At 34.0% G+C, this 26,046-nt stretch overlaps 1 protein-coding gene across 1 annotated transcript in view; it reads right to left on the minus strand.

Annotated features, from left to right (window-relative positions):
- Positions 1-2,345: 2,345 nt before the first annotated feature.
- LOC111063007 (pikachurin-like) overlaps positions 2,346-26,046 on the minus strand; it is a 249,963-nt gene continuing 226,262 nt past the window's right edge. The window contains exons 10-13 of the mRNA XM_039421552.1: positions 12,855-13,114; positions 8,357-8,599; positions 7,649-7,752; positions 2,346-6,567 (exon numbers count right to left, since the gene is read on the minus strand). Of these exons, the coding sequence (XP_039277486.1) occupies positions 6,425-6,567; positions 7,649-7,752; positions 8,357-8,599; positions 12,855-13,114 (750 nt within the window). The 3' untranslated portion in view covers positions 2,346-6,424. The remainder of the gene's footprint in view (positions 6,568-7,648; positions 7,753-8,356; positions 8,600-12,854; positions 13,115-26,046) is intronic.

Genomic DNA, 26,046 nt, shown 5'->3' on the forward strand with positions numbered 1-26,046 from the left:
CCCTAGACGGATTTGGCTCGGCTCGGCTCGCAATAAAATCGCCTACACACTCACGGATTTCTCCCGAGCCGAGCCAAGACAGGCCAAATCCGCGAGCCAAATCCGTAGGTGTGTAGGGCCCTGTAGGCTCAACTCACACTTACGCGACTCAGGTCGCGAAGAGACTCGACTCTAGTCGAGAGCATGTGTTTCCAAAAATGTTGCCTTGACACTCAGACCAGTCGATTCTAGTCTCCACGACTGTCACCATCTGAAAACACAAATGCTCTCGACTAGAGTGGAGTCTCTTCGCGACCTGAGTCGCGTAAGTGTGAGTTGAGCCTTAGGTTTGTGTTGAGTTTGTGTATACACACATGCTCGCATACATGTTGTGTCATGCTGTCATCAGTGAGAGGCTTCAGACAAAAAAAAACTGTTCGACAGCAGCTTCTAACATAAAATAAACAATCAATAACAATAAATAAACCACTGGAAAATAACAAATTATAATACAAGAATAATTAAACCACAAAAAATAAAGCAGCAATGGAAAAATAAACAAATAAAAATCGAAAATACAAAAACCTCATCTGAAAATAATTTGTTCCTTATGATGTCACAACAATGTATGATGATATGTGTGTACACACATCACATGCATAAAACCCTTCTGTTGAGCTGAGGATGATGTCTAAAATGGTTGTTTTTGCACTAACTGATTATTGGCAAAAATTCAGAATTTTCCTCGTTGATCGAGAATTTGGCTAATTCTCATCCACAGCTGATTTTCAGCCAAATGAAAGACAATCAGTTAGGGCCAAGCCACATAAAGAATTTTCTCAGGCGTTTTTGCACTGGCAGGTTTTTGAAGTCAGCAGAACAGGAAGCTCTCCAATCGACTGATTATCAGCATGATTGAACCACATGTACAGACTGAGGATTCTAAATTTGTAAATATGCCTTGAACCTGGATCTGATTGGTTCCTCAATTTATTTATTCAGATAATCATTGAATTATACAACTTATTTGCTTCAATTATTGGCATATATAATTTGTTTTACTAATATTTACTGTTAGGCTGTTATGGTCGAACCAGTTTTCTATTTTCGAGAGGTCCATAGTGACATTTTCATATACATCCTCTCAATCCTTGGCAAGAGAATCAACAACTGTGTCATCTGAAAAAAGAAATATTTTGCTTGTTGTGTTGAGCTTTGGAATTTTATTGATGTGTTTAAGGAACAATATTGGATCCAGGGTGATTCCCTGAATCACTCCATAGTCAACACTGTCTCATCTCACCACATTTACCATCAATCTGAAAAAAACTGAAGGCGTTCACAAAAGTAACTTCTGAACCACTGCAAAGCTGTATTTTTTTATTCCAACAATAGCTTCTAGCTTTGAGCTTGCCACAATTTATAGAGTAAAGAGCCTTGGTCAGGTCCAGGAACGTCATTAAAAATTTATTTTCCAATTTAAGTGACTGAATTATATTTTTGGTTACTACAAATACGGCATTATTGGTATTTTTTTTATTTTTGAAAATCATATTACTTGATTCTTGCAAGTATATCAAATATTCTGTTATCTGTAATTTATCACATCTTTCAATAATCTTAAACAAAGTTGTTAAAAGAGAGATGGGTCTGTAATTTGAAAATTGACTTTGAGGTCCTGATTTGTATAGGGATATTTTTTTCAATTTTTAAGTTTTCTCGAAACTGTCCTGTACAAATGATTAAATTTATGGAATGATGGATAGGATTTATTAGTGATTAAAGATTTTCTTTGTTTAATTTAGTGGGTATGGATCGTACCCCGGATTACTCCTACTTTCCTACGTTCATCTTTTGTGACATCCCTTATTTTGTGAATGGAATATGAATTTAAAAATTAAAAAATACCAACGATGCCCTAATTGAAGTAACCAAATCATATTAATTGATTACAAATATTTATTCTGTCAAAATTACAAGGATAATCGTCATTTACGTTGAAATTTCTCATCAAAGAAAAAGAAAACTGTAGATGGAGTTAAACCACGAACCGCATCAACAATTTCATTACCAGTGCAGTACGCTCGAGTAGGTATCCCTACTGAGCCACTGATAATTTTGTTGATTAAATGCTTGGAGGGAGCTTTATTTATGTATAAGCTTTGAAATGATTACCACAGATACAGTTATTTGAAGTCAGTGCTGCCGACTACATAGGCAGAAGGCTAGCACCATTCCAAATATCACATACGGTACCGTACTATCCATCTTCGAGAATAATTTTCAGCTTTGAAGCAATTCAAGGTTGCAATTAGTCAATGTTCGGTACCAATCTTGATTCAAAAAGTTGATTCAAATTCAATAAATTTCCAATTGTGTACACCAACATTCAATTTATTATTCTCAAAATTATTATACAGAAAATTACAAAACTAATATTAACTAATACACACTGTACATAAGATGATATGTCTCAAAGCCAAATTCATGAGAATGAATAAATATTATTCATGTGCTCTATATAAAAATAAATAAGTGTGTATTGAAATGCTGAAAGTCATTTAGCTTACCAATGAAATTAAAGCAGTTAATGAGATTGACTAATATATCTTACATCTTATCGAATGTGTTTCATATGGTAGCTTTGAGAAGAAGTAACTCATGTTTTCCCAGATCAATGAGAATGGATGATTGAGGAATATTTTTAACAGTTATTGCTGTTTTAGAAGTGGTGCTTATATCTTGCTGCTCATATATTGTTTTGATTAACTTGGTGTTTCAAAAAACAATTCCCTTAAATTTATTTGGATATTTAAAAATATTCTTATTTTGCAAACAATCTCCCTCCAAAACTAATTTTCCTCCAGTAAGGTAATTGACATTACACAATGTTTCTTTTTTCAAAGTGAGTACCTATATAATTTCACTCAAAATTGCTTTGAAAAGAAACAATATACGCATACGGTATTGTAGGCTAATGTTTGCGCAGAACTGTATTGACTTGCAAAATATCTAGAAAGTGGAAAAATTATGAAAAATATTATTGTACATTCTTTAGAGAGTTGTGATGTAATGAAGGTTGACAAAGTAAAATTCATACCATGTCCTTTGGAATACCGGTTGAACAATCTCTTTCAAGATACCTAATACATTTTGAATACATCTCAAACATTTTCTCATTTAAAATATTGATGAGTTCCACTTCAAATATTCCAGTAATGATCAAGATCTAGACTAGCTACAGTACTCATAATGTAAGATATAATAATATTAAACTCTGAACTATGGATTCATCTGAGCTGTTCTGGGATAAGATGATGCGCCAATCTCTCGCAACACACAAGAACATGACCATCATAGATCTTCTATCAGGATTGATAAGTTCCTGAGTAGAATTTATTCTACAATTTAGTTCAATCTCAATTTGCAATCATGCGATTGAATCAAATGGTTCAAACATGTATCCTTCATTAGAAAACGAAAGTCGATTGGGCATACTCTTGAAGCTTCTGTATAGAATTTACTGCAGGCTAAGTTATTGAAAATTCGATATGTTTTGGTAAAACTCACCACCTTTCTGCAAAAGCTTAAACATTCCTTAGCTTTCAGTTAACTACAGTATCAAATATCGATTAAATTGCGAGTGAATTTGATATGTATTTCCTTTGATTTTAAATTTATGAAGAGGTCAACTCACTATCATTCACTCGGTGCGGTATCGTAACTCATGCGCGTGAACCGCAAAAGAGTGATTTTGAAAAATCCCCGAGAAAAATTCTATTGGATTGAGTAAGATTGTACATGCAATTATGTTATTTGTGGAAAAAATCGATTAAATCGACAATAAGTATTCAGACAGGAATTGATATTTTAGCTAAACATGATTAATGCTGTATTGGATCAGTTCAAATAGCTCACCAGAAGATGAAGTATTCTGAGTCGGGTACTTGTGCTGTGTGAATCATCATTCATACAGTTTGTATTTTATACATTACAGGATTTAACATATATTTTTTATTTATAGGTTAAGCTTGAATCAATATAAATTATTGACTGTTTTTTGCACTTGTATTGCCTGTATAGATTGTGTATTCCTTCCCCGCGCACGGATCAACAGTCCATGCGGGGAAATAATTATTCCATAATTATTCTGTTCTATATTGTACATAGAGGGTTTACTCATTCAACAACCATTCTCAGTTAGAGATTAGGCCGAACACATTGCTTCAGAAAAATTTATCTAGACTGTATCAGTATTAATGCTGGATATACATTTCTCATCTGATAGTCAAAGTTCCAAATAATGTACTATATCATTCCATATTTGGGTCATAAGTTCAAGTACGGTATACAGTAGCTATTACCAAAAGCATTTTGCAACCCAATTTTCAAACATAAATAATACAAATCCGTATGAAACGCTACATGTAAAAGAATTAAAAAATCAAATAATTTGAATTCAAGATAAATATATTTTTTATGATCTAGGTGTGGTAGTAGTGATAATAAATTAATATTAGAGGTGGAAGGGTACGCTCATAATAGCAATAATTAACAATCGTACATAGTTACACTCTGATTGAATTCATACTACAGTTCATATAAAACATATCATTCTTTTTCAACATTCATTTCAATTTGTTCTAAGCCTTAATTGACAAACAAATTATACAATAATTGCCTATTATTGATAACAGTCTATATTCATAGAGAGATCTTTTTACTTGCAAACAAGTGTTTAGTGTTTTACTGTTCTATTTGCACACATTCTTCATTTTTCATTATTTACAAAGACGAGATGCTTCAGTTGCATCTCCACATATTTTATTAACACACAGCTTGTAGAGAAATGTTTACAAGCTATTTGTGGTAGTCTATATGAGAAATAACTTGATGACCTTAAAGCTAACACAATCACTAGCTACGAATAAGCCATTTCTTTTAGTATCGTAGTTTTTACACTTTTGAAGTTGAAGTTGATACAGGTGAGGAATGAATTTTTTTAAATGGATGTAGATAAGATGTGAATAATAATTACTATATGCTTCAATTTTATTTTATTAATATAAATCTGAGTGGGGACTGAAAAATTGGCAGGAATTTTCTTATAGGCTGTAGCCTGAAATCTACCTTTATAAACATCAGGATAATATAAGGAAGAATGCATTACTTTGAAGAATCATCAATGCTTCTTCACAAATTTAACAGTCAAGATTCCAGAGCATTAAGCTTCCTCCCATTACACGGCTTTCCAATGTATACTGTTCAAAATCGGGATAGGTTTCTAGAAAAAAATCTTACTCTAATAAATTACTATTTGGAGTCATAGAAACTCAATATTATTGAGGATACTCCTATAATATGGCTAAGGCTATTATCAAACCAGATAGATAGAAATAGCCTACTATGATTTTGGTCAATGATTATATTGGTCACACTTTGTTACTCTACATAAGGGGTATAATTTCATGAGAATTTCAAAGTAGAAAATTGAAAAATTATTGAGTTGGTAAGTTAATTCTCATTTTAAAACAGTTCAAGGTATGGAGAAAAGTCTCTGTAGAGTGTACACTAGTATTTACACGATTTTTTTCAAGTACAAAATTTCTTACTAGAGGACTACATCATCCACACTTCTTGTAATGTTATGAGATTCACAAATATTGAAATGAATATTATTTCAAGGGAAAGTAGAAATTAATGAACTACAGTATTTTTACGGTAGTAAAATGCTGGACTCAATAATAAGTTTACACTATACTAATGAGAAACCAATGGAAACTAATAGGATAAATTCATTCCATCTCATTATGAGAAACTAAATCATATTAAATGAAAAACTCATTACTCTTGATGAGGAGGAAAAGAAGCAAAAATTTGTGAATTGAATACATCACATTTTTGTGAATGATATATCACAAACAATATGAGATTCATAGTAGTATTTTGAAGAGAGAACGCTAGAATAACAAGGCTTCACAGGTGGGAACGCGGTGATTGTTCTCAAGGCTAGGCCAGTGAGTCCTAGTGGACACATAGAAGCGTGATTGATGCTTGTTACATCTTCCATCGAAAGTGGCATTATTTCAATTTACTCTTCTAGTAATAACTTAGAATTAGTTGCTTGCAAAAAGGTATTCTTCACGCATTTATTATAACAGTGCACTAAATAAGTAGTTTACTTTCCATTCTCTCAAATTGCTCATCCTAGAGATGCGGTCTACTATACGGGAATGGACATCTAACTAGTGGGTTCCACTCAATTACAGTATAGTGTACAAACGCGTTACTAGTAAGTTACAACGGCCACAAAAATGCACTCCTCGTAGGTCCTATGTACAAAAACGTCTCACTGAATGTGTCTAGCAGTGTCCAATGGTGTCGGCACTGGTTGGCATTGGTTGCCCGGTCCACCCGCCGCACCGGCACTGGTTGGTTGCCCGGTCTATCCGCCGCACCGGTCTGCTGCTTCCGGCGACCACGACAGCTGCACGTGATGATCTGAGTCCAGGATCAGCTCCGAGATGCAGCCGTGGATTCCTCTGTGGTACTTGTGATTTGTAGCCACTTCTAGATCTTCCATTCCACCTGAGAATCAAACAAGCAGGCCATCATTAGTGGGCTCACGGCTCACTCCCGTGTTATCGGATGGGCACGTTGAATTTTCGGTCCCGGCTGAAGTATGATAGTCGTGTGGCCCATTGACGGCTTAAATAATATATTCAGGCGTGGTGGAACTTCCCTAAGGGACTCCCCACCAATAAAAGTCATACGTATTATATTATTATTGTCTCATATGAAGCCAACGAACTTGTTCCGTAGAATGGTTCCAAGATTTGAGGTCAATTGGTCAAAGCGTAAGCTACTCAACTTTTCGTAAAACATGTGACAGGAAATCAACTCTGAACTATAAATTTGCGTCGCTCGTTCAACAAAGAGTATCTTCAAAAGGTACAATAGTAAAAAAAAACAATAGAAATGAAATTTTGTTAAAACAAAGATTCATCTTGTTGGAGATTCATTCTTCTTCTACTACTGGATACATTCAAATGAATTCAGAAATAAAAATGTTTCAAATATGAGTGACGACCAGAAAAATAAATATTAAATTGCTTCTTATCTTACAAACAATGATTAGGCTATAGCCTGTTCCGACTCATGTCTAGCTTATTATTTAAATACACTTAAACAATTTTTTATTATTGCCACCGCTTGCGTGGTCTGCCAACTTCTCTTTAACCTATTGACCGAATTATAGATTTTTGATGGTATTCTCTCAGCTGACATTCTTGGACGTGCTCCCATTAATGCCGAATCTCCGCAACTCTTTTATTAATGCTGTAGATATTCAATTCTTTTCTGATATCTTCATTCGTGAATTTATCTCTTCTGTCATACCCCTTGGTTCTTCGGAGAAATCTCATCTCAATAATAATTTTATTGAGCAGAAATGATAAATTCATTGCAAGAGGAATAATGGATAGAATGATAACGTTCTAAATTTACTTATAATGAAATAATAATTTTGAAGTAAGTTATTATAAGTTTTCAATTGGCGAACAGGTTATCCAAATACAGAACAATTATTGAAGTTCTAAGAGTTGAAACTGAAAACGAAAAACACAAATGAATAATAATGTTATAACAAGTGTGTATTTTAGCGTCTTACCTATGTACAAGCCAGTATTCGTGTTAAGTTGTTTTAATTTCCCTGGTGACCGATTGAGAAACGTTTTTCCATTATCAACTGTCAACGATCCTTCTTGTCCGTTTCTGAAATGAGGAAAAATCAAAGATTATTGATAATTCATCAGTTTTCAATCTAGCGATTGTTAGAAAAACAAAGAGGCGGATAATGGGAATGGAACTATAATCAATGAAATTAGGTTATACAGTAAGAAAATAAAGAAGGCAAATTGGTGGTTTCGTAAAAAATGAAGAGGAGAATGGCAGCAATAGAAATATAGAATCAATGAAATTACGTAGTTTTGTTACCAATTTATTGAATTAATAACCAGGCCAATTCTATGAGGGATTGAAATGTAAACCTATAGTTGAAAAAAATGCAGATTAGTAGAAAAATTAAGTGGATAATTAATGGCAATAGAACTACGGAATCAATGAAATTACGCTAGGAAGGAAGAGAATTAAGAAGGAAAAATGGTGGTTTGGTAGAAAAATGGAGAGGAGAATGACAATAGAACTAACTACAGAATTAATGAAATTACGCTAGAAAGAAAGAAAATGATAAGGAAAAATGGTAGTCTGATAGAAAAATGATGTGGAAAATGGTAGGTCAACGAATAGGTTTGACAGAGAAATTGACAGGAATTGGAAGATAGTGGATAAATGGAGCAGCATTGTAGAAAGTGGTCACCTGACAGCTTTGAGCCGATGCCAGTGGCCGTCGCTGACACGTGTGCTGTTGCAGACGACGACTGCCTCGCCACTGCCAAGGTTGAAACGCAGATGGAGGAGGCCGTCGCGAATGCCGAGTGCCAGGAAGTCAGCTGCCACCCCCGCACCACCCCCTCCCAGCCGCCCCCCGCTCCACAGCAGCAGGCCTGACGACGAGTTCGTTCTGAACCTCATGTTGATGCTCACTCGGTTGCTCGTTATCCTACAACAACAACCTCTGTTATTAAATATCACAATAATTATTTATTTATTTATTTATTTATTGATATACATATACATATAAAGGCTCACAGACAATACCATGAAGAGCCTTTTTTACACAATTAATAGATAACCATACTACATAATAAAGGAAACTTAAAATATGAAAAATATTATGGAAAAAAATAAAGAAGAGAATAAGATAAAAAGTAAATCAAAAATTGAAATAATAATAAAAATTAATAATAAAGATAAAGAAAACAAAAAGAGTTTCAGCCAGAGCTCATAACATTTCATGACTCAAACGAGCTACAAGATAAATTCATTTCACAATTTTTCTTAAAGACATTAAATGAGTTCGAAAACGGATGTATATGTTCATTCAAAGTATTATATAATCTTAGACTTTTAATAAGAAACGAATTATAGTGATGAGTAGTTCTCACAAAAGGGATGTTGAACAATATATTTTTTCTAGGCCTAGCATAAGGTACATTGAAATTCAATAAATTTATGAATGATGGAATATGAACTTTATGATTTAAAATGTTGAATAATAGCAATAGAGCATTTACAGATCTGCGTAATTCTAGAGAGTGCACTTTAAATATCGATCTTAACTCACTAGTTGGAAAATTAAAGGGACAAAAGCAATTAAATTTTTTTATGTATAAATGTCTCAGAATTCTATTTTGAATTTTTTCAATTTCATGAATGTCTGTCACATTATAAGGCCCCCAAACTACTGCAGCATATTCAAGTTTACTGCGAACTAGTGCATTGAATATTCTTAAACTAACATCACAATTAGTGAATGGTTTGGTATTGCGAAATATAAAACCCAGTAATTTATTAGCACTACCTAGGGTATAGCTAATGTGGTTCTTGAAATCAAGTCTTGGGTCCATGATAACTCCAAGATCTCGGATGTTATTAACACACTCAAGATTGTCACCTCCCAATGTATATAAATGGTGCTGAAAATTCATCTGCCTTGTATACACCATGAATCTAGTTTTAGATACATTCAACTTGAGTCTGTTCTGACAACACCAAAGGTTAACACGATCAAGATCGTCCTGCAATCTGACACAATCATCAATGCTTTTTATTGACCTGTAAAGTTTTACATCATCTGCAAATATCAGGATTTCAGATTCTTTAATGCAATCAGGGAGATCATTAATTAAAAGAAGAAACAAAAGAGGTCCAAGATTAGATCCTTGTGGGACTCCGGTGGGGTTATCATAGTTTTCAGATGTGTGATTATTGTACTTCACTTGGGAAACTCTATCAACCAAATAGCTACGAAATAATTCAATTAAGTCAGGTGAAAACTCGTACGTAATTAATTTATCTAATAATACATTAAAATTAACTGAATCAAATGCTTTCTTGAAATCTAAATATATTACATCTACACGGCCTTGCATGTCAAGGTGAGAGGAAACAAACTGTGTGAAAGTCAGCAAATTACTCACAGTTGATCTACTGGGCATGAAGCCATGTTGAAAAGGGGTTATTACATGCTTCACATGATCAAAAACTATTCTGTATAGAGCAGATTCAAAGACCTTATCAGGAGAGTCCAAAATAGAAATAGGTCGAAAATTGGAAATTATATTTGGTTTACCTGATTTGAAAACTGGTGTTATACAGGCAGTTTTCCATTTCGTGGGGTATTTATTAGTTTTCAAAGATAAATTGAAAATAAATCGCAGTGGTTCAATAAGTATATTCTTACAACCCTTTATAATGTAGGCAGGAACGCCATCAGGTCCAACTGAACGCGTAGCCTTAAGTCCATCAACTGCGGAATTGACTTGATTGGCAGAAAGGTATGGAATGGTCAGTACTGGTAAATCGAAATTACGATTACTGTTATTGCAGTTTACATGTTGAGCAGTAGCATTATCGCGATCACCTCCTATGACATCATAGATGGATGAGAAATAATGCGCAAATGCCTTTGGCACATCAGCACCAACATACTTAACCCCATCCATTTCCAAACAATCGCCCTTTGATCTAGATTCCTTTTTACTACCAATATAGTTCCAGAAATGTTTAATATCCGAATCTATATTACTCTGTAGATTAGCTATATAGTCTTTAGAAGAATTATTGATTCTAATTTTAATAGTGGCTCTCAGTTCAACAAATTTACTACGGTAATATCTAGAAAAAGTCATTTTTCGTGCACATTTTTTCTTCTGCTTGATTAATTGAATAATATCTCTAGTGAACCATGAGGGGAATTTAGATTTAATTATTATATTAGATTTTGGTACATGCAATGAGAAGGCTCTGTACCGGTATATAATTTTATAGAAATTATTATTCATTAAAGATGTAATTTTTTTATTGAAAACTTACTAAAATAATGTATTGAGACTATTAAAAGTTAAATATATGAGGTGCGGTGGAAAAAACGGTACTTGTTCATTTTTTTCGAAAATTAGACTTTGATTCCATCATATTGTTTTTTACAAGCATTATCGAAGTGAAGATTCTTCACTTGAAGTTAAACTAAAAATATTGAAGAAAAAGTTGTATTGGAAAGTATTCATCATATGGGCTAGTGTCAGGAGAATCCATTTCTTCAATTCTTCTGTCTTTTATTTTCTATTAAATCTCACACTATACTCTTGTTGAAATATGAATTTCCTACAGAACTGGTGAAATGATCAATCTTTAAGGGAAATCCAAATTCTTCTGTTTTAAACCAATTTTAAATAAACTTCCTATAGGTAGAATTTTCCTATCAGAAGCATGGAAAAATAATTTCCCTCCTTTCTTCTCTAGAGCAATAATTTTATAATATAGGCTACAAAAACCATCGTACAGAACAGTTGGAATTTCCAATTTCTAATATTCAAGAATGTTTTGGATAAATTGAAGCTGTCGGGTTTGACATTCCATATTAGGTTGATACTAATAACTTACAAGTCATCATAATCTGTGTATGTGACAATCTTGTAACCATGCAGCCTACTGCATCATACCCATAGGCCAAAACACAATTAATTTATTAGAAACTGCACTCCCTTTTGCCCTGTGTGCCTGTTACAGGGTCATACAATAGCCTGCTCCTAAGGTGCTCTAAGATTTCGAAAGGTATTTGTTTGTGAGTGAAAACCATATCACTTCATTCTACTGAGCCAAATACATTTAACATCAAATGTGACATGGCCTGACGCCATGGCAAGTCTGCCAAGTCATCTCAACAGCCTCAACCACTTGCTACACAATTTAGTGTTTTTTTGACTTAAAAGACAGGTTTCCAAAAATGTAATTGCCTGTCACAACCCTAGCTGCAGAAACCTTCCCCCCTTCAATTACACATATATGTGGTAAGACTCAAGTTATAAATTCAGCACCTGATTAATGTTGGTTTAATATCTTTGTCTAACATTGGACAAAGCAGATTTTTTTAATTCATCTACACATAGAAGATATAATAAAAATAATAGTAAAAATAAAAACAGATCAAAATATACTAAATAAAAAACAGTGGTGTAAAAAAGGGGAGGATTGGAGAGTTTTTTCCAACAATGATTATCCATGTACTTAGGAAAATCTCCAATCCTTGAGAAAGTAAAAAGGTATTAGGAAAGTGAATAGAAGGTAAGTAAGAAAGGATGAGATGAAGGAAAGTAATGATGAGATGGGAAAAACAATAGGACCAGCTCTACGCTTCAGTTCCGCACCGTTGCCAAATCGTTTTCAGGCGATGAACAAATATGATTTAATACAGAATATTCAGTCTCGTAAATTATGAAAATTTATTATGATATCAAAAAATATTTTCACTTGGTACAACTTTTTAAAATATATATTTTTTAAATTTGTACTTGAGATATAATTGTTCATTTTTAACAAGAATAAGCAATAAATATTAAATCAGATTTACCGGGTTGACTTGAATCTCAGTTATAGGAGGCGGTTTATAAAGGGAATTGGCCGTCCTATCTTTTGTTCAAACTATAACATGAATGTCACTAAAATAACATGATTTGTACAAGTAAAGTTGCATCTGAGAGGTAAGCCTGAAATTATTTGTAATTAAATGAATAAAAAAAACTGAAAAGACCAATCTTATTGCATAGTGTAAATAATAATCAAAAATAAATAACTTTATTTCCATCATAAATTTTATTTAACATCCATTCTAAGTCTTGGAAATTATATGAATTTAAATCAAAAATTGAAACTGAATTATAAATTTACCCTACGAACTAAATAATAATGTTTACCTGTGCAGTATGTCTGGATCGGTGTAGTGGAGGAAAGTGGAGCCTGAGAAGGTGGCGGGCGGAAGGGTGGCGTGTGCTTGGCTGGAACTTGCGCTGGCGCTGCACTTGTGCTGACACAGGCACTTGTAGCCGTCATAGTGAGCCACGCACTGCGCATGCTCGCCACACGGCCTCACCACGCACGGGTGCGCGCAGTTGTCCACGTTCGCACCCGCCAGCGCCTCCGCCACGATCTTCAACGGCTGGTTGTTGATCACCACCTACACAAATCCACACACATTTTCCGCATTTTTAAATATGTACATCTAATATTGTGCTTGCATTACAAAACGTTCTTATTTCAAGTCTTACGACTGGATAGTTGAGATGCTGCTTTCGGTGATAGTTTTGTTTTTTTTGTTTAGTGGATTGTCCACTAAAGAAATATATATTCATTTATTTATTTATTCATGGAAACATGGAAGCATACAGGATTTCTCCCAAAAACTGCTTCCATAACAAAATAATTACAATTATTCATTAAACATAGTAAGAGTACAAAAAGTAAGAATATAAATAATAAAATTTAATACTAGTAAAAATTAAACACTATAAAGAAATATGCTTCTTGTTTGTCACCAGATAGTATTATTATATTCTATCATTTTCATTTCTTTATTGTATTTTCTCATTTGCAACAATTATATTTTTATCATAATAATTTGTGATACAATAAAAGTGTTATATTATGTGCACTCTGTATTAGAATTACAAAATAATTGATAAACTGTTTTATATTTGTTACAATAATTTCACAAGCTGAAGTATATTCTAAAATTTACTAACAGTTACTCAGCTAGAGCTATTAGGTCTAATGCAAATTTTCTCTGCAGAAAATAAAACAAGACTACAGTCTTGTGTTTATTCTGTAATCTCTGTTCAGTTCTTGTGAGAAACACTCATAATTACATGTATAACAATTTCATAAACAGAAGAATGTTCAAATACGAAAGTTAACCAACAAGTTTTCATAATCTAAATAGGTAGCATATTAATACTAATCTAATATTGTACTAATAATTTAGATACTAAAGGCTATAATAGGCTAATATGTTAGTCTATATGCAAGCTTTTCCCTTGATTATTGAAGTATTTGATTCTATAACACAGCATAAGCTATCAATGGTATTATATGTTGTATTAGGTGAAATTCAGTTATAAATAACTAGTAGTTCTGTGAACAGTAGACCTCGCGCTCAGTAAGTTACATTGACCTGTTGTTATCTCAAAAATTAATAAATAATTTATCAATTTAAAATGTCAAGAAAAAATCCTAAATAAATATAGAGCTTTCTGTCCTATCGTACCGTGACGTGTCGTCCCGGAATGTGAGTGTGAGCGCTGTTATCAGGTCTGGATGCAATACTGTCTACAACGTTGATGGAAAGATACAATTTTCAAGATGTTCGATGTTTTTGAACGGGTAGTATTATAGTCAACTGTCTACTAACGTTGATGGAAAGATAAATTTTCCAGATGTTCGATGTTTTTGAATGGGTAGTATTATATATAGTCCACTAGACAGCTGATTTATGATGAATAATTCTATAGTCTGATTTTTAGGTAATATTGGCTGTGCCGGGCACTCTCTTTAATTCAGGCCTTTTCCCAAGTTATAATAGTAAATTTAATACGCAATAGACTAGAGCCATTATTGTAAGTGAGTTAGCGAAATAAATTATTTTCTCTCTCTATTATGAACGGCCATGACTTCGAGCTTCCCATGATAGATATTTAAAAATTGTGGCTCCGAGTCGTCGAGGAATGTAGATTATGGAATTATCTCTAAAACTTAGCCTTCTTGTCGCGACATAAAGTGCGATAAGTTGGAAAACAGCAAGCATTGAAATTATAACAAACTACCGATTTTGCAGTTACTATTTGGTCCAAAGACTCTAGAAGCCACGCGACGATTGGTCAAATTGATTCCATTCGCCCAATAGGAGACCTGTTTCTAAATACAGTAGTGGGGATTCCCCAGTCGAGAGACCAGATTACGTTCCGGAGGACACTTTGCTAGGAGCACTACGAGAGTAAAGATGTAGTCACTATGTTTCCCCCTTTTTGGGCAGGTTTATAAGTTTATTTCAGTAGTTAATGTAGGAGCTAGTTTTATTTTTTATTAATGTTTAAATTTACTAGTAGTGCCATGTCCTGAAAGGTTTAATTGTGTTTCTTCATCATGTACGAATAATTGTTTCTTCAAATAACCGCTAAGGTACGTAAAATAAGGTTAAAATATAATTTAGGGAATTTAATTGATTGAAACTTCCATAAGAGTATTGAATTAATTAAGCCTGTTATTTTTCAAGTTAATAATATTGATTGAGAATAATCCTTTTGATTTTATTAGTGATGGAAGATAATTATAAATTTTTTTTCTACAGAAGTATAGAAAGTTTTCAGTTACGTTACATTTGAGATATTGTTTCTGGAGATATATTATCGTAGAGTATTGCTGAAAGTCAGGAAGATAGCCTTTAAATTGGAATGAAACTTTTAAGAATTGTTCATATTGAGTTTATGACATTTTTTAATTTATATTTTTCAGACTCTGTTTTCTTATGTCATTAAGGCTTTTGAATGATTTAGTAAATTTTTTATGATAGAAATCTTAATAGATGAAGAAGAAAGTTTTTCTTCTCCAGGAAATTAATATTAATGAATGTTCAAATTTTAATACAATTTAAATTATTTTCTATGTGTCTACTAATTTTATTTAATTAAAGGTAAAAACTATCCACAAGATGAATCTTATAAGGCAAACATTATCTTTCCTTAAAGTGAAATTTTCAATATCTTTTTCTTTTATTGTGTTATAAAGTGTCTTGTTTTATTAGGTGATAAATTCATAATTTCAGTTGATACTAGTTTTTGGACTTGTATTTGTAGGTAAATCAAATCATAAACTCTGGAATGTTCATTTTTAATTAAGGTTCTGAGCAGTTTTGGGCGAATGCCCGTTATTTACACTTGGATTGCGTCCTATAGTTCATAAATAATAAATAAAATAAATGTTGGCTGGCGCACAAGTTTCCAACAATACTAGCCGAGCTACTATATGAAAAATTATATTTGATTTTGCAAACCAAACGAAAAATATCATATAAGTTAGCATCATTTCAATTTGAATTATTTGTGAAGAAAGATCCATTAATTCTGATAAAAAGAATCAGTAGTTTAAAGATAAAAATCTATATAAAATGAGGATTCAAAGAATGAGAGAATTTAATTAATTGTAATCAATAGATAACTCCTGTTTTAGCTTTTGATGAATTGTAGGAAGAGTTAGAAATTAATGCTGTAATACATTTATTTACAGCGGTTCATGTGTGTTCCCAAACCAACTTCTTGTACTACCACCCCTTTGGTTCCGCAACTTTATGTAACACCGCTTCAAGACACCCGTTCAGACGACAGGTCTAGGGACGTAAGAGGACGTCGCCGTCAAGCCAAATTCAACCGGTAAAAGCTCACCGCCAAAAACAAGGTACTGTAACCCCGACGATAAAGCAACGTACAGACCAACGAAAGTGCAGTGTAGTGAAACAAAGGTTCATTCGAGAATGTCAATCAAAAGTGGGGATTCAAAATTATTATGAAATGGGTTATATGGGTTACTATTGACGAAACTTGGGTTCAACGGGCTTTTCTTTCTTGAGTAATTTTATGTTGAAGTTAATTATTTGTTATTTGATGACTGATATTGTTTGGTTTTGTGACGTATTGCTATCTAAACGGGGATAGTAATGCGCCCCCGAATCAGATGAAGAATGTCAACAAAGTAACATGAAATTGTTGTTTCTGTTGTTCGATTTTAGTTGCCAATGTTTATTGAAACTGTTTGTATTTTTCAATTATTTCAAATTGTAGTGATTTTCTATAGTATAAACCTATTAAATCAGGCATGGCAAGATTAATTGAAGTTTTCTTGACTCTAGCCCGTTCACCTGCATGAATTAGGTATAGACTCAGGTATTTTCTAGATGTGTCGGCCTATTTCTAAATTCCAAATTTTATTCAAAATTATCTTATCTATTATCTTTTAAAAAGTGCAGGCACACAACTGCGCCACTCTGCTGTCTAGAGATATTTAAATCTCTGGAATTCAAATTTTCTAAAAAATTAAATTTTTCATAACTTACTCTAATAATACTAGATCAATTTTTCTGAGTCTATACTTAATAATTCATTCTGTGAACGTGTTAACTGTCAATATTTTGGGTTTGGAGTTGAATGAATAATTTATTGTTGCTACTCCAATTTTTCTGAAGTTTAAATAATTGTAGATGAAACAGGAAAGTTATTCAGTTATGTTAAACCATTAAAATGATAATCTTTTGAAGTGCTTAAAGATAAAGTCAAGTATCATTGATGCTTAAGTTGAAAGTATTCTGAAACTTCATATTGAAATTGATCATTGATATTGAAAGGTTTAACGTTAGAATAAAAATGAGTAGAAGAAACTAGGACATGTGAGAAAAAACTGATTCTAAGTGCTGAATAAATTTTTTGTATTCTGTAATTCCGTGAATGATGATAGAAATTATTGTAATGTCAACGTACGTATTCTGGTCTCACGCATCGGGTACTTGAGTATCATCATAGTATAGTAGAAGGGAAAGTGAATATTGAGAGATTTTAGTTTAAAACCTGAATAATAATTTATTAGTTGGAGAAATTAGAAAACGTGAAACTGATTCCAAATTAATGCTAAATTTGTGATAAGGTTAATCTTTTGTAAGTTTGTGCGAAGGGATTGAAATCGTAACACTATGGCTTCCAGCCCGCGTTCCCCGGCCATCAGCCCGGTTAAGGTTAATTTTTGGGATGTCAAAGAGGACATAGAAAAAAATTTCGATCTTGGTCTTTTGTATTCGCGTAGTATCAATCCAAACTATCTGCTAAAAGGGGAATTACTTTTCGAACTCAATTCATTCGGTTGGTCTAGTAATGTTGATTGTGATGTCGCTAATTTGAGACAACAATACCGTCAAATACGCGGTGAGGGTAGTGGTAGAATCCATCGCGCGGTGTATGATGAAGACAGGTCCCGACTCGAATTAAAGAGTATCAATGAAATTACTGCTAAAATTGATGAGTGGTTACCTCAACTGAAAACTGGTTCCGATGCTGAAAAGAAAGAATCGTTCAATCGAATAGTGAACCAATTCTTACACGTATTGAATAGAATTATTCACCTGTCTCATTATGCTCAGGAGAGGTCTGATTCCGAACTGATTAACGAAATCCAGAAACGCCTTGCAACCCTGGAGGCGGCTTACCCCGTTATGTTGCAAGTACAAAAGGAGGTCAAAAGTCGCGCCCCGTCCCCAGCTCCGGTAGTATTCACCACCCCTGTCTTAAGTCCATCGCTTTTTGATTTCCCGGGGACAAGTGGTGTAGATAAAGTAGATGTAGGAAAAGTAGAGGTCCCCGCCCCACCACCAGTTTCTAATGAACACGGCGACACAGAGCACATTCCACCTGCATTGGTTATCGCACCGAAAGATACTCAAACTTTTGATTCATGCTTGGGACTGAACCCTAACAGTATACGCATTGAATGCCCCCGTCAATTTGTTCCGATTAGGCAATCAGTCAGTAATATCACGTCTACTAGGGCGCTACCTCAAAGTGTACCTCAATCAGGTTATACACCGGTGTTCAATACGATTTATAATCGTCTCCCTAACCCGATCGAACATTTATTGCGTGATTTGCCACACACTGATGGTTTAGTCGTGGACAAATTGTTGAAATTCATTAAAAATTTCAACTCAGTTCGATTTGCCGGATGTACAATTGTTCCAGATCCTTCAACCTTTCTCTCTAGGACCTCTAGCCGATCGCATAAATTTTGCTATTAATTCTAATTATACATTTGATCAGTTTCATGCGGAGGTTCTAAAATATTTTGTGCCGCAAAGATTATTGGCCGTCATTGAAAGGGAGGAATTCTACCGACTCCAGAGAACAGGCGAACCGTTGTCCGCCTACATAGTATCAATTAAAGAGGCCGCGAAATTATTACGTTTAAATTTAATCGAATGTGAAATTGTGAATACCATTTGTTCGGGACTTAATCCTGCCGAAAGATCCAGACTTATCTTCCATAGTCGTCCTCAGACATATAAAGAATTGATTGATATGAGCGTACAAGCTCAAAACTTGAGTTTCGCCGATGAAGAAAGAAACCGAGTTGAACGGCCTAGGAACGATAATTATAGGTCAGGTCCTAACCCGCCTAGTAGGAGTAATGAACAACTTGAACAAAGGTGTTTCTATTGTAAGAAAGTTGGTCATATTGCTCGATTCTGTCATTCTAATCCCAACAACTCACGTTTTCGAAATAACAATAATGCCCAAGGTCAAACACAAGTTTCCTTTACTAAGCGTGACAATGAGGTGAAATGTTATACTTGTAATAAGATCGGTCATTATTCGCGCGATTGTAGAAACCGGAAAATATGACTAGGACAAACAAAAGAAAAACGTACCGCTTCCATGATAGTTAACCAGTCTGACAAAAATTCCACCTATTCGCCTCAGTGTTATATCCAACGGGCTAGACGACATGGTGTTAAGAAAAGCACTAAGAAAAGGGTTAGTAGGTCAAGAAAAAAAAGACACCCTTCCCACGGAAAGATTAGAGGTTTGTGCAATAATGTAATTCCTTTTATTTCCTGTTATTTAGGGTCTCCTAAAATACGGTCTGTTGCTTTAATTGATTCTGGAGCCATACGCTCGATTATTTCAAGAAAGGTTTATGATAACCTAGTGTCGAAAATTCCAAATCTCATTACTCAGAAAGAAAACATTAGTTGTACAACTGCCAACAACACGCAGCTATTGCTTCATGAGTCGGTAATACTAAAAATCAAGGTAGAAAATTTCAGCTGGTATTTCAAATTCTTCATTACCAATGATGTACCTTTTCCAATGATTTTAGGTTGTGATTTCATAAGTTATTCCAAATTAATACTTGACTTGTTTAATAGAAGATATTTCTTTGGTTTCAAACCCAATTACAAATTCAAATTCGAAGAAGATTGGAAAGCAAAGTGCTCTGAACCTGTAAACTCTATCGCCGTGACAGAAGTTGCTGATAACTTATCGCATCTTGAACAATCCCAGTTGGAAGGAGTTCTTAATGAATTTAAAGATGTGTTATCCAAAAAATTAGGCAAAACTAATCTTACAGAATACAAGATTCGGTTAACTTCCACCGAACCCGTAAGAAGACCCCCATATCAATTAAATCCAATAAGATGGAAATTGTTGAAGAAAAAATTAAGAAGATGTTAGCTGAGGGTGTTATTGAGCCAGGGATCTCAAATTATTCATCCCCCTGTTTCCTAGTAAGTAAATCCAGTAAAGACAATTTGAATAGTGATTCATGGCGACTTGTCGTTGATTATCGTTTCTTAAACAAAAAGGTGTCGTTAGATTCAGTCCCATTACCAAACATCGAAAATTGCTTCCACTTTTTCAATGGTGCTAAATACTTCTCAGTACTGGATTTGAATCAAGCGTATTATCAAATCCCCCTTGCTAAAGAAAGTAGACACTTAACTACGTTTTGTACTATGCGAAATACTTATCAATTCAAGCGTATTCCGTTCGGGCTGGCTACCGGTGCACAAGCACTTTCTTCGGTATTAGACCGACTGTTTGGAGATGTGAAATATAAGTTTGTTTTTCATTATTTGGACGATATAGTTATCTACTCTAAAGATTTTGATTCACACCTGGCACATATTGAGGCCGTACTGCTCCGCTTACGTGAAGCTGGTTTCACCGTCAATCCGGAAAAGGCTCTATTTGCAAAAAAACAGATTTCGTTTTTGGGTCACCTGATCAACCAAGATGGTATTTCTATTGATCCTTCTCGCACCAAGAATATTCGTGAATTTCCTACTCCCAAAAATCAAAAAGCTATCGCTCGTTTCATCGGGATGGTGGGCTACTTTCATAAATTTATCCCTAGATACGCTGAGATCGCCACACCGCTCAATGATCTTCGAAAAAAAAATTGTAAATTTATTTGGGATGAAACTCATGAGCAAGCCTTTCAAGGGTTGAAAAAGGCCATATCTTGTCCTCCTATTTTGAAGACGGCCGATTTCTCTAAGCAATTTGTTCTCCAAACGGATGCCTCTTCAACGGCCATATCTGCTGTACTTTCTCAGGAATTTGACGGTATTTTTCACCCTATTGCTTATGCCTCAAAGAAACTGAGTCAACAGGAGTGCAAATATTCAACCTACGAGCTTGAATGTCAAGCGGCGATTTACGGGATGGAAAAATTTAGATTGTACCTTCAGCATTCCAAATTTAAATTATTGACTGATAATTCTGCTCTAACTTGGATGCTCAATAACCCCAAAAATACGGGAAGAATTGGCAGATGGATTTTGAAATTGTTAACCTACCAATTCGAAGTCACCCACATACCCGGGCGATTAAATGTAGTGGCCGATTGCCTTTCAAGAATGTATCAGGATGAAATTAGTACCGAAGAAACTCCAGAAAGTTCAAAATTTGAAGTCGAACCTTTGTTTAGTATGGTGAATTCGTTGAAGTTGTCTGATTTCCCTCTAGTCTTCACCGATATTAGAGTTCATCAAGACAATGACCCCTTTTGTAAAGATATTCTCGAAAAAATTGATAAGAATGAAGAACAATTCCCGTACAGTTTACGGAAAGGTGTTCTAGTTACTGAAGTTAGGACTAGCGATCAGCTGAAGATAGTAGTTCCTAGAATTCTCATCCCCCTTGTATTCAAGTATTATCATGAGACCTCCATTGGTGGACACTTGGGCCTTGCAAAGACCACACATAAGATTCTAGAACATTTTTATTGGCCCGGACTTAGAAAGGATATTGCCCAACTTGTAAAGTCATGTGATATTTGTGGACGTAGTAAACCTTCCACTAAACAAAATTATGGTTTTCTTGCTTCTAGAGTTGACAATGAACCATTAGCTCGTTTCTATTGTGATTTAGTAGGCCCGTTAGTCAAAACTACTGAGGGATATACTCAGATTCTATCTTGCGTTGATTCGTTTACTAAGTTTTGTTGGTTAATACCACTTAGAAAAGGAAATACTGCAGCCGTAATTAGAGCACTGAAATCAATCTTTGTTAATTTTTCTGTGCCTAGAAGACTGGTGACAGATAATGTGACCATCTTCACTTCGACGTTGTTTAGAAATTTTTGTTTCCAATTAGGAATCCAACATATCACAACGCCCCCTTATTACCCCTGCCCCAATGTAGCTGAACGCGTGAACCGAAACTTGAAAAGCGCTCTGATTGCTTTTCACGCAGAATCGCAAACCAGATGGCATGACTGCCTAAGCTGGCTGCCATTGGCCTTCAACCTGGCTTCACATGATAGCACAGGGTGTACCCCTTTTTCACTTATGTTTAGGTATAGTCCCAATCACCCATTGCTTAATGCATGGAAGTTGGATGAGATTTTCCCTGAACGACTAAATTCGGGAACAGTTCAGATTTGGAGGAAGGCTCGAAATAATCTACTCCGAGCACATACGAGAGTGAAGGAGAGATATGATCGGCATTGTGTCGATGTACCTTTCAAAACGGGTGATTTGGTATTATTACAAGCACATGTACAATCCAGCGCCGTTAATAAGATTTCTAGCAAACTCAGTTACAGGTGGAAGGGACCGTTCGTTATTAAGGACTGGTTTTCTCCGGTTACCGTATCGTTACACGACCCCGCCACCCAAAATTTTGTACAAAAAGCTCATGTCTCTCAAATAAAAATGTTCAACGGTTGAAACCACCATAAACAGCAATTTGAAAGATGACTACTTGAGTTATGTTGAAAAAAGATCCGACCAGGATACAGATCAGTCTATTGAAGGCAAGATTTTTTGTCGTGAGTTATAATTGGATAGGTTTTTGTGAGTATGGCGCCACTCTATAGCCTTGTCTCTATACACTCAACGAGATGATTCCTAATGAATGAGAAGGAGAAAAGAGAAAAAGGAGTTATGATAAAGATATTTACCGTATTTGTTAGAAGGATTCATTACGGGTTCATGAAGGGTTTAGTCAAAGATTTTGTTACGTGACAATATAATGTATATAGAAGAAATTCCGGAATGTAAATAACTTGCGCAACTAGATTAGTCATTAAATTATGTTATTAACTTCGTAATATTAAATATATTTAGGTAGGTGAATTAGGTTTAATTTTATTTCATTGATCGGCTGCATACTCGTGGTAAATGATTGTACAGTTTTCCCACGGTAGTAGATAATTGATTGTTTGGTAAATCGGGTGATGATCAATTTTTGAAGTCATCAACAGTCATAATACAATGTATGTAAATGATGTCTCTAATAATAATAATAATAATAATAATAATAAGTTATTTAGCATAAGACGATTTATCATAATATTCTATACTATACCCATTTTCAATAGCTTAATACTCATCCATTCATAGTTAAGAATTATACATTCACATAGTTAGGAGTTAGTACATATGGATAAAATATATTCCCATTCATAAAATAATAAGAATTATGTCTAAGGCCTCATATTTTATATTCTATTCGCTTTATATTTCATATTATTTTGTTGATATCCCTATTCTTTATTAGTTTACCTTCCATGATTAATACAATTATAAACTTATCATAGGTGTATTCAGTTTAACTGCTTCCGTTTTAGTTCACTTAATATAATTCAGTGGTAGAGATTTCCGGCTGGAATACAATAATGGATAGAAATTTTCATAGCTACGGAATGTACATCAAGCGTGTGTCATTGCTCTCCGATGGCTCGCTAGCGTTGCAGTTTCAACCATTATTATCTCTCGACTACTATTCTCAATCGTAGTCGATGTAGAATAGTATTGCCTATTGAATTGCTTTATATTGTTAAAAATATATTGCACTCTCAACTCTATAGTAATGATAGTTAGATTTCAATACATTCAGCTGAGTGAAAAAGTTTCATCCTTTACTATTATGATCAAACGTACTTCATATTTTACAACAGCAGAGTAACATAGAACCAATTAAAACTATGATGTCTTTTAAACGTTTTCCCTTGTTAGAGTTTGCCAAGAAAATAACCAGGGACTCAATAAAGTGATTGAAGTATTCAAGATTATTATACTCGGTCCGTCTTTAGTACCTACTTAAAAGGTGGACACGTCCATATTGTTTTGTCCTGACTCTTGCCACAGTTTTAAAGACTCTTGCCACAAATCTCAATTAGTTATACATTTTGCTGAATTTCGGAATGATTAAAGAGATTTCTTTTGAAGAGGGCCCGCTTCAAATTGGATCCTACTATCAATCCAGAAATTCGACTCTCCAAATCATACAGAATGCCTCTATGGTAACATATCCTGATTAGATTTCTTTTTGCGTGTTTCACACCGGAAGGAAGGGGAGTGTGCCGGGCACTCTCTTTAATTCAGGCCTTTTCCCAAGTTATAATAGTAAATTTAATACGCAATAGACTAGAGCCATTATTGTAAGTGAGTTAGCGAAATAAATTATTTTCTCTCTCTATTATGAACGGCCATGACTTCGAGTTTCCCATGATAGATATTTAAAAATTGTGGCTCCGAGTCGTCGAGGAATGTAGATTATGGAATTATCTCTAAAACTTAGCCTTCTTGTCGCGACATAAAGTGCGATAAGTTGGAAAACAGCAAGCATTGAAATTATAACAAACTACCGATTTTGCAGTTACTATTTGGTCCAAAGACTCTAGAAGCCACGCAACGATTGGTCAAATTGATTCCATTCGCCCAATAGGAGACCTGTTTCTAAATACAGTAGTGGGGATTCCCCAGTCGAGAGACCAGATTACGTTCCGGAGGACACTTTGCTAGGAGCACTACGAGAGTAAAGATGTAGTCACTATGTTTCCCCCTTTTTGGGCAGGTTTATAAGTTTATTTCAGTAGTTAATGTAGGAGCTAGTTTTATTTTTTATTAATGTTTAAATTTACTAGTAGTGCCATGTCCTGAAAGGTTTAATTGTGTTTCTTCATCATGTACGAATAATTGTTTCTTCAAATAACCGCTAAGGTACGTAAAATAAGGTTAAAATATAATTTAGGGAATTTAATTGATTAAAACTTCCATAAGAGTATTGAATTAATTAAGCCTGTTATTTTTCAAGTTAATAATATTGATTGAGAATAATCCTTTTGATTTTATTAGTGATGGAAGATAATTATAAATTTTTTTTCTACAGAAGTATAGAAAGTTTTCAGTTACGTTACATTTGAGTTATTGTTTCTGGAGATATATTATCGTAGAGTATTGCTGAAAGTCAGGAAGATAGCCTTTAAATTGGAATGAAACTTTTAAGAATTGTTCATATTGAGTTTATGACATTTTTTAATTTATATTTTTCAGACTCTGTTTTCTTATGTCATTAAGGCTTTTGAATGATTTAGTAAATTTTTTATGATAGAAATCTTAATAGATGAAGAAGAAAGTTTTTCTTCTCCAGGAAATTAATATTAATGAATGTTCAAATTTTAATACAATTTAAATTATTTTCTATGTGTCTACTAATTTTATTTAATTAAAGGTAAAAACTATCCACAAGATTAATCTTATAAGGCAAACATTATCTTTCCTTAAAGTGAAATTTTCAATATTTTTTCTTTTATTGTGTTATAAAGTGTCTTGTTTTATTAGGTGATAAATTCATAATTTCAGTTGATACTAGTTTTTGGACTTGTATTTGTAGGTAAATCAAATCATAAACTCTGGAATGTTCATTTTTAATTAAGGTTCTGAGCAGTTTTGGGCGAATGCCCGTTATTTACACTTGGATTGCGTCCTATAGTTAATAAATAATAAATAAAATAAATGTTGACTGGCGCACAAGTTTCCAACAATACTAGCCGAGCTACTATATGAAAAATTATATTTGATTTCGCAAACCAAACGAAAAATATCATATAAGTTAGCATCATTTCAATTTGAATTATTTGTGAAGAAAGATCCATTAATTCTGATAAAAAGAATCAGTAGTTTAAAGATAAAAATCTATATAAAATGAGGATTCAAAGAATGAGAGAATTTAATTAATTGTAATCAATAGATAACTCCTGTTTTAGCTTTTGATGAATTGTAGGAAG

This window comes from Nilaparvata lugens, chromosome 2 (genome assembly GCF_014356525.2).
Source record: "Nilaparvata lugens isolate BPH chromosome 2, ASM1435652v1, whole genome shotgun sequence".
In the NCBI taxonomy this organism is placed as follows: domain Eukaryota; kingdom Metazoa; phylum Arthropoda; class Insecta; order Hemiptera; family Delphacidae; genus Nilaparvata; species Nilaparvata lugens.